Source organism: Hemitrygon akajei, chromosome 6, assembly GCF_048418815.1.
Source record: "Hemitrygon akajei chromosome 6, sHemAka1.3, whole genome shotgun sequence".
In the NCBI taxonomy this organism is placed as follows: Eukaryota; Metazoa; Chordata; class Chondrichthyes; order Myliobatiformes; family Dasyatidae; genus Hemitrygon; species Hemitrygon akajei.
Window position 1 is genome coordinate 116,333,131 of NC_133129.1, and position 20,881 is coordinate 116,354,011.

The 20,881-nt window shown below is 41.1% G+C and overlaps 1 protein-coding gene across 3 annotated transcripts in view; it reads left to right on the top strand.

The window, feature by feature from the left end:
- LOC140729396 (prostatic acid phosphatase-like) overlaps nucleotides 1-20,881 on the top strand; it is a 63,564-nt gene that overhangs the window by 5,677 nt on the left and 37,006 nt on the right. For 2 of the 3 annotated variants that reach the window (XM_073049085.1, XM_073049086.1), the window contains exons 2-5: nucleotides 1,459-1,554; nucleotides 12,482-12,568; nucleotides 14,907-15,059; nucleotides 16,537-16,635. In XM_073049085.1, coding sequence (XP_072905186.1) covers nucleotides 1,459-1,554; nucleotides 12,482-12,568; nucleotides 14,907-15,059; nucleotides 16,537-16,635 — 435 coding nt within the window. The remainder of the gene's footprint in view (nucleotides 1-1,458; nucleotides 1,555-12,481; nucleotides 12,569-14,906; nucleotides 15,060-16,536; nucleotides 16,636-20,881) is intronic. The other variant, XM_073049087.1, reaches the window with a different exon arrangement.

Here is a 20,881-nt window from a genome sequence, read left to right on the forward strand (position 1 = left end):
TAATACCGGGAAATATAAGTGGTTCAAATCAGCGAAGGAAGCTGAAGCGTTTGTGGCAAGTCTTCCGGCTATCCAGCCATCTTCGGAATCTGATCGGACCTCATAAAATGGTGGATAAGTACTCCTCGTCGTAAAATTACTTTCTCTGGACTCGGAATTCACTTGAATCACTCGGACATTATTCATTGAAACTTTAAGGGCAGTTGACAATCTCTCCCGGGATTTGGTGTGTGTGTAATCTATTTTTATTCTTGTATAACTTTACCTACAGAGTTCTGCAACTAATTCTAACTTGTTTTGGAGGTTCGAAGTCTTTAGTGAAGGCCTCCCTGTTTGTCGGTTCACAGTTCAACTGCTGATTTATTTTTCCTTTGTTTTAAATATTTATTTATTTTATCTTTTTCTTTTCTTCACCCCTTTTTTCTAATCTCTGAATTTTTTTCTCCCTTCTCTATAAATGGTTGATAAACACCCGTCTTGAATTTATGCAGTCCTGGGTAGGTCTGTAGTCTAGTGTTTTTTTTTTCTGTGTTGTTTTTTTTTACATAGTTCAGTCTAGTTTTTGTACCGTTTCATGTAACACTGTGGTCCTGAAAAATATTATCTCATTTTTATTATGTACTGTACCAGCAGTTACAGTCAAAATGACAATAAAAAGTGACGTGGCTTGGATGGGAGCAGATGGTATGGGAAAGTATTTAATTGGGTGAGGGTGAATTATGATGCTACTAGGCAGCAACTTGGGAGCATAAATTGGGAACAGGTGTACTAGGGAAATGAACGTGGAGGTTTTTTTAGGGAGTACTTGCATGGGGTTTTGGATAGGTCCACGATGCTGTCATCTGGCATACCCATTGTGTGATCAACTGTGGTCAGAATGAACTCCCACCTCACTGCATTACTCAATTTTGTTACCTCACTGTGCCATCTAACTTGGGAACAGGAACAATGCCTGCAAACCAGTTAGGTCCAATCACTCTAGTTATGATGTCAAGTGCCTGCATTCACTCAAGTTCAGATTTGACTTTGTTCATCAATGGGACAGGTATACACCTCACTGTGGTCAGAGAGTAGGAGGCCACTCCTGCCCTCGGTCGGATAAGGTATTCTTAGTATCCCCAGCCCTGCAAACAACTCCGGGTACTTTTCCTGCCACTGAACATTGTTTAGGGAATCCAACCTTGCAATGACGTTCAACTTTTTGATGGCATGTCATCCCAGTAGTGGTGAGAAAAGATTCTGAACAACATAAACATCCTCTTTACGAATGGAAGTAGTAAACATTCCTTTCACATTGAACTTGTGTTTTCCTGCTTCTCCCTGCCGAGCTCCTGCTCTCACACTCTCTCATTGCAGTTCTTTTCCTGCTTAGTTATCATGCCTGCTGGGCTAAGATTAAGTTATGATAAACCCAGATTATATAGAGTAGATTTTATTAGCAATGACTTGTTTCCTCAGATCTATCGTCATGGTGACCGATCTCCTATCCAAGCATATCCAGCCGATCCATATACAGAGAAAGACTGGCCTCAAGGCTTTGCACAGCTTACCCAGGTAGGAAGTGCCTCCTTATTGGTGCCTTTTTCCCCTCTATCACACTACTCTTGCATCTTGCCTTTTTTCACTTCCGTCTGCTGAAATGCTTTCTTTTTTTTTCTTTTTACAGTATTTTTTATTCAGAAGGAAAAAACAAGATTTACAGAGTGCAACACATAGATACATCTCAACATAACTTGTGTACATTCATATATTGTAATAAAATTGATCAAAATGTTATAGCATAACACAAACTCTGTAATCAAAAATTTAAAGATAGGTCATACATCATAAAAGAAACTTTTTATATAAAAAGAAATGCTTTTTCTTAAATCATTGCTCATTCAGTCCTTTGTTCCTGCCCATCCTGTAAGACTGCTACCGGCTGTCTTCGATTCTCTCTGGGCTACCATTTGTCAGAAGTCTGAGTCCAGTGGCCTAGCTGTGAGCCTAACAAGTCTTGTTGTCATGAATCCTAATGAAGGGTCTTGGCTCAAAATGTTGACTGCTTATTGCCCTTCATAGTCTGACCTGCTGAGTTCCTCCAGCATTTTGTGTGTATGTTACTTAAAATTTCCAGCATCTGTAGAATCTCTTAGTCTGTTGCCATGTCTGTTTATTTCTGTTTTCGGGTTCCTATTGTTACCCAGAGTATAAAGTAACTTCCATGGTGATATAAGTCCCTCTGTTATTATTTTGGAGGATTTGTCTTGGACCCAGCACAAAAGCACATCAGCACCTCTACTTCCTTAGGAGTTTGCAAAGTTTCAGCATGGCATCTAAAACTTCCACAAACTCGCCGCATCACAGCCTGGTATGGAAACACCATTGCCCTTGAATGGAAAATCCCACAAAAAGTAGTGGATGTGGCCCAATCCATTACAGGTAAAGCCCTTCTGACCATTGAGTATATTGGCATGAAATACTGTAGCAAGGAAGCAGCATCCATCATCAGGGACCCCACCACCCAGGACATGCTGTCTTCTCGCTGCTGCCATCAGGAAGAAGGTACGGGAACCTCAGGACGCACATCACCAGGTTCAGGAACAGTTATTACCCCCTCAACTGTCAGGCTCTTGAACCAAAGGGGATAACCTCACTGATCTTTACTTGCCCCATCATTGAAATGTTCCCAGAACCAATTGACTCACTTTCAAGGACTCTTCACCTCATGTTCTCAATATTTAGTACTTGTTTATAGTTATTAGTTCTTTTTGTATTTGCACAGTTTGTTTATTGCACTCTGGTTGAACGCCCATCTGGGCAGTCTTTCATGAATCTGTTATGGTTATTAATCTATAAATTTATTGAGAATGCCCACAGCAGGAAAATTAATCTTGGAGTTGTATATGGTGACATATATATACTTTGCTAATAAATTTACTTTGAACTTTGATACTGTAACTTTATATTAGTAACTGTTATCCAGTCTCCCTGACCATTAACACCCAAAATCCTGCTCCCCTCAATTTTGCTTTTTGTCCTTTCATAGATGTACTAACACTTACAGGATTGTCTTTGGAAAAGGTGCCACCACACTTGTGTTCCTTCCCCAGAAGCCAATTCCAGATGTGTTGGGAGTGCAGGTGAACCTACTGTGTGATGCACTCCTCAAGTGGTATCACACAGTAAGTGTCTGAGCCGATTAAAACAGTCGCCATCTATTCTGACACCCCAGTCAATGGGTTTGCCATGAATAATTACTGAGATAGAACTAGGTCTTGTTGATGCCTAATTCATACATTAGACACATTTACCAATCTACTGGTGGAGTGGCCCTGAAATAGGTGGGACTGGATTTGGGCTTTCAGGCCGACAGGTGCTGAGTTGGATCTCACTGTTTGGAATCTTACAAATCCAGAATTGGCATCTGGGAAAGCAACACAAGTGTGGTGGCACCTTTTCCAAGGACAATCCCGTAAGTGTTAGTACATCTGTGAGAGGACATTAAAGCAAAACTGGGAGTAGGATTTTGGATGTTAACATTGGCATGTGGCAAAGGTAATGTCGCAGTAGTTATGGGGGATTTCAACATGCAGGTGAACTGGGAGAATCAGGTTGGTGCTGGACCCCAGGATAGGGAGTTTGTAGAGTGCCTACGGGATGCATTCTTGGAACAGCTTGTACGAGAGCCGACCAGGGACAAGGCTATTCTGGATTTAGTGTTGTGTAATGAACAGGATTTGATAAGCGATCTTGAAGTAAAGGAGCCATTAGGAGGTAGTGACCATAATATGATAAGTTTTTATCTGCAATTTGAGAAGGATAAGGGCAGATCGGAGGTGTTGGTGTTGCAGTTGAACAAAGGAGACTATAGAGCCATGAGGGAGGAGCTGGCCAAAGTTAACTGGATGGATATCCTAGCAGAAAAGACAGTGGAACAGCAATGGCAGGTATTCTTGGGAATAATGCACAAGGTGCAAAAACAGTTCATCCCCCGGAGAAGGAAGAATTCAAAGGGGGGAAAGGGGCCACAGTGGTTGACAAAGGAAGTCAGAGATTGCATAGCATTTTTAAAAAAAAAGGAAGTATGACAGAGCTAAGGTGAGTGGGAGGACAGATGATTGGGAAATTTTTAAGGAACAACAGAACTTAACTAAAAAGGCAATATGGGGAGAAAAAATAAGGTACGAACGCAAGCTAGCTAAGAATATAAAGGAGGATAGCAAAAGCTTTTTTAGGTATGTGAAGAGAAAGAAGATAGTTAGAACAATGTTGGGCCCTTGAAGAATGAATTGGGTGAAATTGTTATGGGAAACAGGGAAATGGCAGAAGAATTTAATGAGTACTTTAGATCTGTCTTCACTAGGGAAGACACAAGCAATCTCCCAGATGTATGGATGGGCCAAGGACATAAGGTAACAGAGGAAATGAAACAGACTGACATTAGGAAGGAAACGGTGATGAGTAGACTGATGGGACTGAAGGCTGACAAATCCCCAGGTCCAGATGGTCTGCATCCTAGGGTACTAAAGGAGGTGGCCCTGGAAATTGCGGATGCATTGGTAATCATTTTCCAATGTTCCTTAGATTCAGGATCAGTTCCTGAGGATTGGAGAATGGCTAATGTTATCCCACTTTTTAAGAAAGGAGGGAGGGAGAAAACGGAGAACTATCGACCAGTCAGCCTAACATCAGTAGTGGGGAAGATGCTAGAATCCATTATTAAAGATGAAATAGTGGCATATCTAGATAACAGTGATAGGATTGGGCCAAGCCAGCATGGATTTACCAAGGGCAAATCATGCTTGACTAATCTATTGGGAGTTTTTTGAGGATGTAACCAGGAAGTTAGACAAGGGAGATCCAGTGGATGTAGTGTACCTTGATTTTCAGAAGGTATTTGATAAGGTCCCACATAGGAGATTGGTGGGTAAAATCAGAGCTCATGGCATTGGGGGGAAGATATATTTTTTTAATTTGTTTTTTAATACATTTTCTACATCGCTACAGATAAAAAAAACCCAGATCGAAATGAAGAACATTAATACAGTACAAAAATAAACATACAAAAATAATATAATACAAAAGAAGATCATTGAGAAAGCACCCAAATTGAAGATATGTAAAATTAGTATCCTCCCCAAGCCCCGCAACAAAAAAGAACTCCAGACCAACCACAACACAATCTAGAGAGTATACATCAGGACATTCAAACCCCCAAAACTGTAAATACACTTAGCAACAGAAGGTATTAATGCCTACTACCAACAAAAAAGGAGCTGGAAGCAAGGGACCGAAAAAAAAACCTTAGTTAAGAGGAAGGTTATGAAAGTACTCAATAAAAGGTCCCCAGACCTTATGGAACTTTGTATCCGAATTAAGAACTGAATAATGAATTTTTTCAAGGTCTAAGCAGGACATAATATCATTAAGCTATTGAGCATGCGTGGGCGGGGCAACATCCCTCCATCTAAGGAGGATTAAATGTCTAGCCAGGAGAGAAGCAAAAGATAATATTCGACACTTAGTCAAACTCTGACATAAATCTGTCTCACCCAAAAAACCGAACAAAGCAATTAAAGGGTTAGGTTCTAGGTCATATATGTCAAACTCAAGGCCCGCGGGCCAAATCTGGCCCGCGGTGGAATTATCTTTGGCCCACGAGATAATATCTAATTACTATTAAAGCTGGCCCCAGTAATCGAAGCGCCTATGGCGTATGATATGGCTAATGCTGAGTTTATTCAGGTACCAGGTTTTCAGGGTTTTTAGTGTTTATTCGGCAGTCTTCTTCATAAGAAACGGAATTTGTAAAGTGAAACACTTTGTAGTTATAGCAGAGACTGAGACACATGAGAGCAGGCTGAAAAAACGGAGGCAACGAAAGCTGCGTTCGCACGCATCCGACTGATCCGGCCCGCATGAAGCTGCATTTTGCTCAATCCGGCCCGTGACCTAAAATGAGTTTGACACCCCTGTTCTAGGTGGTGATTCAGAATACAAGATAACGTTATGAAGACATCTTTCCAAAATTTCTCCAAGCTAGGACAAAACCAGTACATATGAATGAGAGAGGCCTCGCCCCTTTTGCATTTATCACAAAGAGGACTAATACTAGGGTAAAATCGAGATAGTTTAGATTTAGACATATGGGCTCTATGAACAATCTTAAACTGTAAAAGGCAATGATGAGCACAAAGAGAAGTTGAATTAACCGATTTGAGAATCGAGTCCCAAGTCTCATCAGATAAGGAGATATTTAAATCATGCTCCCAAGTCATTCTAATTTTATCCACAGGGGCACGCCATAAGGATGCTAATTTATCGCGAATAAATGATATTAAACCTTTACCTAGTGGATTAATAGAAAGAAAGAAATCCATAACATTTTTCTCAGGCATTTCAGGGAAGTTAGGAATTAAAGGATTAATAAAGTGTCTAATTTGGAGATATCTAAAAAAATGAGCATTGGGCAGATTGAACTTAGCAGAGAGCTGTTGAAAAGATGCGAAGCGATTATCAATAAAAAGATCTTCAAAATGTCTAATGCCCTTCCTATACCAGTCATGGAATGCTGAATCATATGTAGTAGGTAAAAAAAAGGTGATTATGTAAGATAGGGCTAGAAAAGGAAAAACCATGGAAACCATAAAACTTCCTAAACTGAGCCCATATACGCAACGTGTGTCTAACAAGAGGATTAACAATTAATCTGGACAAACTACTAGGGAGTACAGAGCCAAGAAGTGCAGAGATAGATAAATCTTTAGTGGAACTCAGCTCCATTGCCACCCAGTTAGGGCACTCGGGTTGGCCATGGAAAAAAGACCAAAAGGTAGTACAACGTATATTGACTGCCCAATAATATAAACGAAAGTTAGGTAAAGCCATGCCACCCTCTTTTTTAGATTTTTGGAGATAAACTTTATTAATTCTAGAGCGCTTATTCTTCCACAGATATGACAAAGTAATAGAGTCTAAGGAATCAAAAAAAGATTTAGGAATAAAAATTGGGATTGATTGAAATAAATATAAGAGTTTAGGGAGAACATACATTTTAACAACATTGATACGACCTACCAAAGACATAGATAGAGGTGACCATTGTAACAGACTCTGCTTTATAGTATATGAAAGATTGGCAAAATTTTCACGAAAGAGATCTTTAAACTTCCTTGTGACTGTAATCCCAAGATAACTAAATTGATTATGAACTACTTTAAAAGGGAGATCACGAAATGTTAATTCTTGTGCTTCTTTATTAATTGGGAAAAGTTCGCTTTTATGTAGATTAAGTTTATAGCCAGAGAACTGGCTAAACTGATCAAGAAGTGAAAACATTGGAGGTAAGGATGTAGACGGATTTGAAAGAAAAAGTAATAAGTCATCAGCATAAAGAGAAACTTTATGCTCAACACCCCCTCTCCAAATCCCAGTCAATTCAGGACAATTTCGAAATGCTATCGCCAAAGGTTCTATAGCCAAATCAAAGAGAAAGGGACTTAAAGGGCATCCCTGGCAGGTGCCACGTTTGAGGTTAAATAACTGGGATTTCTGAAAATTAGTCAAAACAGAGGCAGTAGGACACAAATACAGCAATTTGATCCAAGAGATAAAACTTTGACCAAAGTCAAATTTTTCTAAAACTGCAAAAAGGTAGTTCCACTCTATACGATCAAATGCTTTCTCCGCATCGAGGGAAATAACACATTCAGGAATCCCAGTTGGAGATGAATATAAAATGTTAAATAAACGCCGAATGTTAAAAAAAGGAAGACGGTTTTTAATAAAACCAGTTTGATCATCAGAAATAATAGAGGGAATAACAGTTTCTAATCTATAAGCCAAAACTTTGGCCAAGATTTTAACATCAACATTAAGCAAAGAGATCGGCCTATACGAGGAACACTCTGTTGGGTCTTTGCCCTTTTTTAATAAAAGAATAATAGATGCCTCATTGAAAGAGGGTGGCAAATTACCGTAATTAAATGAGTCAGATAATACTGAGAATAACTGAGGAGAAAGAAGTGAAGAGAATGATTTATAAAATTCTACGGGGAACCCATCAGATCCAGGAGATTTACCTGAAGACAATGCAGAAATTGCAAAAGATATTTCTTCTGATGATATAGGCGCATTAAGTTTGGCTTTAAAATCAGATGAAAGTGAAGGAATATTCAGATTATTTAAAAAATGATCAACAGAGATATTGTCATTCAAAGATTCAGAGGAATAAAGTCGAGAATAGAAATTTTTTAATGAGTCATTGATTTCTAAGTGATCCGATGTAAAGTCTCCATTCTCCTTCCAGATCTTTGTAATATGTTGTTTGGCTTTGAAACGTCTCAGCTGATTGGCTAGAAATTTACCAGATTTGTCACCATGAATATAGAAGCGACTCTTACTTTCAAGAAGTTGGCGTTCGACAAGTTGAGTAGACAGAAGATTAAATTTAGTTTGAAGTTCTACACGCTTCTTATATAATTCAGGATTCTTAGTTTGAGCATACAGTTGATCCAATTCTTTAATCTGATTAATGAGGTCTAATCGATCTGCACAGGCCTTTCTATTAAGATTTGCTGTATAGGAGATTATTTGACCCCTCAAATATGCTTTCATGGCATCCCAGACAATCTGGGATGACATTTCAGATGATGTATTGGTGTTAAAATAAAAGGTTATCTGATCCTTAATAAATTTTAGAAAATCATCATCCAATAATAAAGTCGAGTCAAAACGCCAGTGTTTATTCCTCTGAGGGAGACCAGGGAAATTTAAAGACAAAGTAATTGAGGCATGGTCAGAAATGAGTATGCTCTGATAGTCACAAGAATAGACAAATGGAATAAGTTGATTATCGAGTAAAAAGTAGTCAATTCTAGTAAAGGCATGGTGAACATGTGAAAAAAAAGAATAGTCTCTCTCAGTAGGATGAAGGAAACGCCATATATCAGAGATACCATAATTAGAGAGAAACGAGTGAATAGCTAAGGCAGATTTAGTAAGTAGTCTAGTAACAGAGGACGATCGATCCAAATTAGGATCTAACCAGCAATTGAAATCGCCACCCAGTATAAGAGAGTATGAGTTTAAATCTGGTAGTGAGGAGAAAAAGCGTTCAAAAAAATTAACATAATCAAAATTGGGAGCATACAGGTTTGCTAGTACAACTTTAGTATTGTATAATTTACCAGAAACAATAATAAAACGGCCATTTGTATCAGATATCTTATTATGGAGTTCAAAAGGAATATTTGAATTAATAAGGATGGAGACCCCCCTAGCTTTGGCAGCAAAGGATGAATGAAAATGCTGACCCGCCCACTTTGACAGAAGCCGAGAATTATCAAAACTACGAATATGAGTTTCTTGAAGGAAAGTAATGTCAGCTTTGAGTTGTTTAATATGCGAGAAGACCTTCCTTCTTTTAACAGGATGATTCAATCCCTTTACATTCCAGCTCACAAATTTAAGTGAATTAACCATTATCAATTGTTAGTGCATAGAAGGTAGCAGGCATATAAAAAAATCAAGCAATACAATAACAGTCTGGGAGCAAAAATGTAAACATAGATCCGTAGAATCAAAACAGAGACATGTCCTGAATAACAAAGGAAAACAAAAGAAACAGTGAGTAGTGTTGGAACTGGAGAACCCACCCCCCCTCACAACCCAAAATTAGACGGCTACCTAAAAAAGCAGCTAGCTCTACCAAGAAAATTAACCCAAGTATGACTTCCAGTTCTGTGTCGTTAACAAAAGTTCTGTATAAATAATATAGCGAATAATAACTAATTTATGCACTAGAAAACAGAATTATAAATAGGAACAACTTCAATAGAAGTATAAAACTTAATACAAAGAAAATCAGAAGAAAACTAAAACTAACCTACCCACGAAAAATTATAAAAGATTAAAAGAAAAAAAAGGAGGGAGAAAAGGGAGAAATTATAAAATTCAAAGAGAGTCCTTATCGACCATTTACAGAAAAACAAAAGCAAAACTTAAACTATGAATCAACCAACCGGGAGGCCTTCAATAAAAACTCCAAACCTCCAAAACAAGTTAAAGACAATTGTAGTTCTCTATAGATAAGGTTATACAGAAGTAAAATAGATTACACAGGTAAAATCTAAAAGTTCGCAGGGAAACATTAGACTTAAATTATCTATTTAGAAAAAACGCACCAAGTCCAGGGAGAGATTGACTACAGTCCTTAGAGTTTCAATAGATAATGACTGAGTTATTCGAGTAAAGTCTGAGTCCGGAAAAAATAGTTTTACTTCGAGAAGTACTTATCAACCATTTTAAAAGGTCAGGCCGGTTCCGAAGAAGACGAGGTGGCTGGGAGATTTCCAACAAACGCCTCAGCCTCCTTCACTGATTTAAACCACTTATAATCTCCAGTAGTAAGCGTAATTCGAAGATCGGCTGGGTTTCGGAGAAAAGGTCTGAATCCGTGATCAAAAAGCACTTTCATTACACCTTTAAACTCAGCACGCATCTTCAGAACCTGGGGGGCAAAATCCTTCACAAAACGAATGACCGTATTTTGAAAGGCGAAAGTACCTCTGCGGCGTGCCTCCATCATCAAACGGTTTCTCACCTGGTATTGATGAAAGCATAAAATAATCGGCCGTGGGCGGGAGCCCAGAATTGCTCGAGGAACATAGATCCTGTGTGCCCTTTCAAGCTCAGGTGGAGTCGGAAGAAATTCTTTCCCGAAAATCTCACAGAGAAACTTGGAAAAAAATTCAACGGGAGAGCCCTTTTCGGTGGCCTCTGGCAAACCAAGAATTCGTAGATTGCAACGTCTGCTCCGATTTTCAAGATCCACCATTTTGGAAAAAAGTTTACTATTTTTCTCCTCTAGGTTGGAGCAGAGAGTTTCAAGATATTGAACACGGCGTTTTAAATCTTCAGAAGTTACGTCAATGCGAGATAAATGTTCAGCATGATCATCCACTCTAGCATTAATCTGATCCAGTTTGACATTCAGCTGGTTAAAAGAAGTTCTAAATTCAGTTCTAAAATCCATTAAAGTATCTTGTCGATGTTGTTCCAGAACAACAAGAATGTCAGCCGGCAAAGCCGTAGAAGTTTCCTTTTTCCCAGTTTTAGTACTTTTGGTAGCCATTATAAGATAGATGCGTTCGCAGGCAGGTAAAAGAGAACTAATAAAATACCTAACTAAGGTTTAAGAAGGGAGACACATAGTGCAAAGGTAAGAAGAATAACGGAGCAAAAGTTCAGAGCAACTAAACAATCGCCATCTTACCGGAAGTCTGGGGGAAGATATTGACATGGATAGAAAACTGGTTGGCAGATAGAAAGCAAAGGATAACGGTGAATGGGTGTTTCTCGGAATGGCAGGTGGTGACTAGTGGGGTGCCACAGGGCTCGGTATTGGGACCACAGCTGTTTACGATTTACATCAACGATTTAGATGAAGGCATTGAAAATAACATCAGCAAGTTTGCTGATGATACTAAGCTGGGTGGCAGTGTGACATGTGATGAGGATGTTAGGAGAATTCAGGGTGACTTGGATAGGCTGAGTGAGTGGGCAGATACTTGGCAGATGACGTTTAATGTGAATAAGTGTGAGGTTATCCACTTTGGGAGTAAGAACAGGAAGGCAGATTATTATCTGAACGTTGTAGAGTTAGGTAAGGGAGAAATACAAAGAGATCTCGGAGTCCTTGTTCATCAGTCACTGAAGGTGAATGAGCAAGTGCAGCAGGCAGTGAAGAAGGCTAATAGAATGTTGGCCTTTATTACAAAGGGAATTGAGTACAAGAACAAGGAAATCCTCTTGCATTTGTACAGAGCCCTGGTGAGACCACACCTGGAGTATTGTGTACAGTTTTGGTCTCCAGGGTTAAGGAAGGACATCCTGGCTGTAGAGGAAGTGCAGCGTAGATTCACGAGGTTAATTCCTGGGATGTCTGGACTGTCTTACGCAGAGAGGTTAGAGAGACTGGGCTTGTACACGCTGGAATTAAGGAGATTGAGAGGGGATCTGATTGAAACATATAAGATTATTAAGGGATTGGACAAGATAGAGGCAGGAAATGTGTTCCAGATGCTGGGAGAGTCCAGTACCAGAGGGCATGGTTTGAGTATAAGGGGTAGGTCATTTAGGACAGAGTTAAGGAAAAACTTCTTCTCCCAGAGAGTTGTGGGGGTCTGGAATGCACTGCCTCGGAAGGTAGTGGAGGCCAATTCTCTGGATGCTTTCAAGAAGGAGCTAGATAGGTATCTTATGGATAGGGGAATCAAGGGATATGGTGACAAGGCAGGAACCGGGTATTGATAGTAGATGATCGGCCATGATCTCAAAATGGCGGTGTAGGCTCGAAGGGCCTAATGGTCTACTTCTGCGTCTATTGTCTATTAATGACCCGGGAGACAGTTACTAATATAAAGTTATAGTAATGTGTTTACCTTTGCTGCTGTTTCTCCACTGTTAACAGCTGGAATTTTCTGCCACTGCTGTGTAGGTTGGAATGAAGCAGCATTACGCCCTGGGCCAGTATTTACGGCATCGCTACCATACCTTCCTCAATTCCTCTTATGACCAGCATGAGGTGAGCAGCTGATTAAAGAGGCTGTGTGGGCTTTGGGGCCTGGAAGGTATTACTGTGAGCCTGGATAGGAGAGGGAGGTGGGCATAGGAGAGGAGAAATGTGGAGAAAAGGACTGGAGCTGTGGTGGGGGGGAGCAAAATGCAAAGGACTCGGGCTAGAATTTGGGGAGTGTGTAACTGGAGAATTTTTGGAGTTACAGGATGAGGAGTGAGTTGAGCTACTTGAGACCTTGTATGGAAAGTGAACAGAACTGTATGTTGGTGTAGCAGAGTGTGTGCTGTGAGGGGAGTGGAACTGGAAAGTGAACATTAAACAGTTAACAGCTCCAGAGTAGGCCCATGCCCACAATGCCAATGCCAACCATGATGCCACATCAAACTACTCCGATTTGCCTGCATGTGGTCCATCTCCCTTCATTCCACGCTTGTTCATCTGACAGGCTGGTAAAGAAGGTTTTTGGTCTCAGGGCGTTGAGTACGGGAGTTGGGACTTCATGCTACAAACGTATAAGATGTTGGTGAGGCTACACCTGGAGAAGTGTATTCAGTTCTAATTGTCCAGCTATAGGAAGGATGCCATTAAGCTGGAAAAGTTTCAGAAAAGATTTTCAAAGATGAAGGAGTGAAAGGCTTCTGTTATAATGTGAAGCTGGTTAAGCTGGGGCTTTTTAGCTTGGAGTATATAAGGCAGAGAGGTGACTTTATAGTAGTGGTCACCAACCTTTTTAATCCAAGATCCCCTACCTTGGCCTTAGTAAAAGGCAAGATCGACCCCAGATCAATTAGTTATACGCATGTGCACCGGGGCAGAAAAGACCGGAAGTAAAACCCTGCAACCCGGAGGTAGAAATAATGTATAAACACCGGGGTACCCGCCCTTTTTTGCACCACGGACCGGCTTAATATTGACGATATTCTTGCGGACGGGGAGGTGGGGGGTGGTTGTTAAACACGATGGGAATACAGCGATACTCAAAGCAGGTTCCTTATGTCCAGTCCATTCTGCAATTTAGGTTTTGCAGCTCTCGGCACTTAGCTTCTATCCCATACTGCTCACGTTTTTTCCTCTGAAAAAACTCAATTGGTTTGTCTTTCAGTGCAGGGTGCTTGGGCTCAAGGTACCAAAGCAGTTTTGAGGGCTTCATTGCCCCATTAGATAGCCTCCCGGCCCGAACTCCAACCGCCTTGGCCAGGTGCGGTTGGTCATGGGTCGGGGTGAGAGGACAAGGTCAGGGCCGGAGGTCCCTGTGCCAGGGCTGCAGCGGTTGCAGTCCGGAGAGAGCAAGTGACCAAGCGAGGAGCGTGACAGCCCCCCCCCCCTCCCCCGTAGGATCTATCAGCCGACAAAATTTTGTTTCAGTAGATGGCAGCAAGGTAGCTGCCCTGATACTACGAAACGCTGAACCTAAATTAGGTCGTTTGCAAATATTTTAGCACCGGGTTCCCCACGAACATTCGGTGTGCTAAACAGGTTTAGAGGCGGCGCTCCAGGCCAGTAGCGACGGCACTTCCCGCCAGCCGCCCGAAGCCAACCGGTGATCCCTGGCGCAAGGGTGTCACTGCGGTTAGGCGACTGATGACCTTGCGTGGGTTCAAGTTCATGAGTGAGCATGACAAGGAATGAGGAAAGATGCAACTGACTCATATTGTTTCCTCGCAGCCTGGTGGTTGGGGACCACTGAATTACACTGTAATGCGCACTGGACAGAAAGAACGGAACGGAACTAAAACCCCGCAACCCGGAAACAATCTCTCAACAGTTTTTGTGTATTTATTTTTCATCTATTTTCGGGATCTACTGGGGAAGTCTCAAAGATCGACTAGTCGATCATGATCGACGGGTTGGCGACCACTACTTTATAGAGAAGTCAAATCATCAGGGGCATAGATAAAGTGAATGGCTAGTCATTTTCTCAATGGAATGAATGGAGTCTAAAACTTGAGGGCACAGGCTTAAGGTGTGAGGGAGAGATTTAAAGGGGGGGCATCTTTTGCCACACAAGGTGGTGGGTAAATGAAATGTGCTGCCAGAAGAGTTGGTGGAGGTGGAAATAGTTTCAACATTTGTACAGGTACATGAATTTAAAAAAGTGGGGGAATTTAGTGCCTGTTACAGGCTAAGGTGGGCAACTTGGATGGAACAGACAAGTGGGACAATGAGCCTGTCCTTCAGCCGTGTAACTATGACTATGATGATCTCAGTCTCCACTCCTTTGAGTGGGCTTTCTTGGGTGTAGCTGTATAGGTATTAAGCATAGTTCCTTTTACTACGTCAACCAGCTGCTGGGTTATTGAGAGCATGTCTAGTGTATATCTGTATGATTTTTCTCTCTTTGTAGGTTTATGTTCAGAGCACAGATATTGACCGGACTCTAATGAGTGCTCAAGTGAATCTAGCAGGTCTGTACCCTCCACAAGGTCATCAGATCTTCCATCCTGACTTAAAGTGGCAACCAATTCCCGTGCATACAGTGCCTGTGGAACAAGATGAGGCAAGTGTCACATGGAGTATGAGGAGAGCAATGTTGAGTGTGGAAGGATTCATGTCGTGGGATAACATGAGATACACTATCCATAGGACAAGTTTGTTCTCACTATAGTATGTGTGCTCCATTCCTTGTGCCATAATTCTTAATCCTGTAATACTCACTGGGGTGCTGTAGGTACCGTAGATTCCGGATTATAAGCCGCTACTTTTTTCCCACATTTTGAACAGCTTTGAACTCTGCGGCCTATAATCCAGAGCGGCTAATACATGGTTTTTTTTTCATGCCGCCTCATAAACATTTTGCCTCGTAACAGTAGACCAATAAAATTGATGAGTAGTTCACAGAGGTCCAATGAAATTGTACGATAAATCAAGCGCACTTTCACAATTAAATTATTGTAAATCAGTCATTTGTACTCACCCTCATCAACATGGAAAATACTCGAAGCAAGACCCGAGCGCGTCAGACCCGATTAGACCCGATCGCAATGCGCAAGCGTCAGACCCGATTAGACCCGAGCGCATTGCGCAAGCGTCAGACCCGATTAGACCCGATCGCAATGCGCAAGCGTCAGACCCGATTAGACCCGAGCGCATTGCGCAAGCGCGTCAGACCCGATTAGACCCGATCGCATTGCGCAAGCGTGTCAGACCCGATTAGACCCGATCGCATTGCGCAAGCGTCAGACCCGATTAGACCCGATCGCATTGCGCAAGCGTGTCAGACCCGATTAGACCCGATCGCATTGCGCAAGCGTGTCAGACCCGATTAGACCCGATCGCATTGCGCAAGCGTCAGATCCGATTAGACCCGATCGCATTGCGCAAGCGTGTCAGACCCGATTAGACCCGATCGCAATGCGCAAGCGTCAGATCCGATTAGACCCGATCGCAATGCGCAAGCGTCAGACCCGATTAGACCCGAGCGCATTGCGCAAGCGTCAGACCCGATTAGACCCGATCGCATTGCGCAAGCGTGTCAGACCCGATTAGACCCGATCGCAATGCGCAAGCGTCAGACCCGATTAGACCCGATCGCATTGCGCAAGCGTCAGACCCGATTAGACCCGATCGAAAACGCTGCTTTTAAGTTAAAGTCGATCAATAACTTTTCCTGGTAGGCTGCAATATATATATTTTTACCAGTCGCTAGGAGATATTGGAATGTTGTTCGTGCTGTTCAGTAAAAAAGTATATGCAACGTAATTTGTGTTACCGATACGTATGTATATTTAAAAGTAGCAGTGCGGCCTAAAATCCGGTGCGGCCTTTACAATTAAAAAATTGATTTTATTTCTAAAATTAGAGCCTGCGGCTAATAATCAGGTGCGCTCTGTAGTCCGGAATCTACGGTAGTTGCTCTTTAGGGCAGGTTTGTGTGTTCTTCCATCAACTTACTTTGGCATAACTTAAGTTTTTAGCCACTTTTGTCTAATGAATATTGGAATTAAGGTGTTCTGTTTTCTTTACCCACCTCCCAGTTTCTCAAGTTCCCACGGAAAAACTGTCCCCGGTTTCAAAAGTTGCTGGAAGAGACGTTGAACAGCAGAGAAGTTCGCAAAAAAATACAGAAAAATACGGCAAGTGTCAAAGACGAGCCATGAACATATTAGTATCTAATGCATACATGTGTCTGAGCATTACGTGCAAACGTGTAGCTTAAGTAGTTTTGCACTTGTACAATATACAATGTCCTTCGTGCCCTTTGCACTTAAACCGTCAATTAAGTAGATTTAAAATAAAGTAGGCAGTGTTGTAGTTAAGACCTTCGACGCCTGAGAATTACGTTATCACTGGTTTACTCAAGCATATGCAAGGAAGCCAGTCAGATATTGAGCTTAAAAATCACAACTTGGTAATTATTGTACTCTGAAAATAGTTAAATATGAAATGTATCATCCAGTTCTAAAGTGAGGAGAAAGGTGGGTGAGGCTTGCTGAGTTCCTCGAGAGGAACACGCATGAAGAACTCATCAGGTCAGGGAGCGTCTATGGAAGTGAACAAAGAGATAACATTTTGGACCATGACCCCTTTTCAGGACTGAGAAGGATGGGGGGGAAGACACCAGAATAAAAAGGTGGGGGAGGGTAAGGAGGCTGGCTGGAAGGTGACAAGTGAAGTCAGGTGAGTAGGAAAGGTTTAGGGCTGGAGAAGAAGGAATCTGATAGGAGAGGAGAGTGGACCATAGGAGAAAGGAAAGTGGGGGGTGACCCAGGGGTAGGTGAAAAGAGGTAAAAAGTCAGAGTGGGGAATAAAGGAGGGGTGGGAGGGAGGGAATTTTTTTTTAACCAGAGGGAGAAATTGACAGGTGACCCCAGCATATTCACATGTGCAGTGTTGCCTCAGCTGGAAGTACAGTTTGAAGTCCTGAAGGGAGATGAGGGAGGAGATGTATGGGCAGGTGTAGCTAGACCACTTGCAGGGGTAAGCACCGGGAGGGAATAAACAACAACTGTTTATTCACTTCCATTGATGCTGCCTGATCCATAGTCCTCCACTATTTTGTGTGTGCTGCTTTGGGTTTCCAGCATCTGTAGAATTTCTCATTTTGAGTTCCTCCAGATGCTGCCTGAATTGAGTTCCTTATTTTTTACTGGCCAACTGAAAATCAGGATCAAGTCATAATTAAAGATCTAATTAATCATGCCATATTCCTTCTAAAGTCATTTGTATTCAACAAACCAGTTATTTGCAGCTACATTGATCATGTTTTCAAAACCTTTCAACTCACCCAAAATCTTGTTTTTTAAAATCTTGTGTCCTATAGCTATTCCTGCCTACCTGAGGCCAAAGGATCAGTTAAGCCTCTCTCACAAGCCTCCATCTGAAATGCAATGGGTAATATTTTAAAGGGTAGACAATTATAATCCTATGATCTTGTATGCTTAAGAAAGCATTCCAGTGGACTGTTTATTATTATTCCACTCCTACTATGTCTGATTTATTTTCTAGGATGGGGCATTTTTTGAATATTTCACCAGTTCCATCAGCATCTTGAGTGCTGTAAAAACATTCTAAAAATACTCTTTAACCTTTCAAGCTATTTGGGAATGAAACTGAATTTGTGTCATGGATGACCTTTCACCATACCTAGGAAATGTAAGAATCTAGGGAAAGAAGAATTGGGATGAAGGGAAAGAGGGATTGAGAACTGGAGAGGGATGTTCATCAACTTGGATAGAAAGTGGGGGGGAAATGAATGCTGAAATTGGTGGTGGCGTTATCTGGAGGAGAATGGTAAGAACTAGTGAACAATAAGTGGTGAGTATGGGGCATTTGTAACAAAGTCTAGCTGTAGTATGTGACATCCAGTTACAAGTTGTAATCCCATCGCACATCAAAATCCAAATACCAAGCAAATGGGTGGACAATCTGGTTTTGATGTTTGAAGGCTCACTGTTCCCCATAACACCAGGAAGAAGTTTGCTACTTGCAATTGAATGATGCCTTCGAGTCTTTTTTACATCCAAATTTGAAGCACTAGCAGTCTCTGTTTAATGACAACACCAAAACTGCTTCCTTGGTAGTCATCCTGCAGTTAGTTTAAATTTGCGGTCTGGAATTTAAGTACATAATTTCTTGATTTTCTGCATGACTATTCATGTTGGGCCGCAGGTCATGCTTATTTGAGGCTATATTTGTCCTTTGGATTGATAGATTGATATGCCAGATAAATGGAACAGTCCATCTCTTCAGTTGCCAACTTAACACAGAATGTTTTTTTCCCCCCCTGCTCTGGAGGAGAAGAGCAAAGTTCCTTTGATACTTATAGTTCTGGGACGGTGATTCAGTATCACCTCTCAAGTTGTGGCCACTTCTTTTTGGTGGATTGTTTTCACTAGTCCTGGAAAGGAGATGAATGAATGAATCACCTTCCTTGTTGTATTACATGCCTGTACAGGATTCTCCATCTTCTATAGGCTGCTCTATGATTTTGAATCCAATTTTCACATGGTTTGTTTTATTTTAAAGAATACACTTTAATGTGTCTCTTACTATTATTATATTTGACTATATCACAGTGTATTTTAACATGAGGACTCTGTCTTTTGTTTTTAATATCTCATTCTCACTGTTGCTGGGTGTGACTTCATCTTTTGTATATTTACTTCTGTGAATCTCTGGATTCCTTCCCAAGCTTTTGCCAACTTTCACTTAAAAGAACCTATTCAGGTGCCTGTTTACAGATGACAAATTGATTTAAATGTGGCTTGGCTTTTTTTTTAATTAATGAGATCTTGGTATTAGTATATCCCAAAGGCAGAGACACTGACCGAAACTGAGTGTGATGACAGCTGCTACTTCACTTGGTGGAAATCCTACTTGTAACATAGCCTGGCTTCTCAAAGAGATGGTATCAGGGGAACTGCAGGCAACCTTTTATCACAGTGAGACTAAATTTGATGTTAGAAGTCTAATCTTAAGTGTATGTGCACAAGACCAATGTCACATAAAGTTAATGCACATTCAAAAGCACATGCAAGTTGCTGCTTCAGAAGCTATAATGAATTTGAAATGCTGGTTCAGGTACAGCCACAGGAGAAAAATGTGGTTTAATATCTCCTCCCAACTGTGAGTATAAACTCCTCCAGTACTCCTTTTAATTGTCTCTCCACTCCTACACTATGAATAATTATCCACTTCCTGTGAATAGTTATCAGAAAGTATCAGAAGTTTCTTCTTTTTTAAAAAATGAAGTAAAAAAATAAAACTGAGAACACAAGTTGCAGGGTGCTTGAAAATTGTAGGTTGTGGAGACCCTTCAGCAGGACTCAAAGGATCCTCACCACCCAGGCCATGCTCTTTTCTTGCTGCTGCTATCAGGTGGGAGGTACAAGAGCCTCAGGACTCAGCACCAGGTTCAAGAATAGTTACTACCCCTCAGCCATCAGACTCTTGAACAAAACTACACTCGTTCCCACAACCAATGATCTCACTTTAAGGACTCTTATTATCTTATTTCATGCTCTTGTTATTTATTGCTATTTATTAATATTTACATTTGCACAGTTTGTCTTCTATGCTCGTGCTCTTTCATTGATCCTGTTTACAGTTACTCTTCTATAGATTTGTTGAGAATACTAACAGAAAAAGAATGTCATGGTTACATGTGGTGACATGTATGTACTCTGATAAATTTTACTTTGAGTTTTGATCCAGTCTTAGTCAAGTCTGTGCACGTGCCAGCCGCCTCCTCCTAATCTCACCCCAGTAAATGAGCGTAGACAACTGTGTTATTTCAAAAAGCAGGAGGGTACGTCTAAAGTTCTTGAATTGTTGTTTATACCCATGTTACTAAAACCGGATGTTTATGATTGCACTGCTGTTTTAGGGAGGTTACTGTGCACAAAACAGCCACTATGTTTCTTGCATTGAATTGCATTTGAATTGTACAACAAGACAGTTATGTCAGAATGAAAGTGTTGGGCTCTTTGGCTTCCTAATTATCTTCCTGAACTAGTCCCATTTGGCTGTGATGAGCCCATGCCTTTCTAAACCTTCCTATCCATGTACCTGCAAAATGCATTTTAAAATTTGTAATAGTACCCATCTCTGCCACTTTCTCTGGCAGCACACTCTTATTCACATCTTGCTCCATGTGGAAAAAGTTGTCCCTCAAATCCTTTTCAAATCATTCTCTCTGGTCTTAAACCTATGCCTTCTACTTTTAAACTTCCCTACCCTAAGAAAATGACTGACAAATCTACTTTATCTCTGCCCTTCATAGTTTTATACAATTCTAAATGTTATCCCTCAGCCTCCTACCTCTGGGGGAGGGGGTGGGGAGCAAATCCCAGCCTATTCACACATATATATAAAATGGCT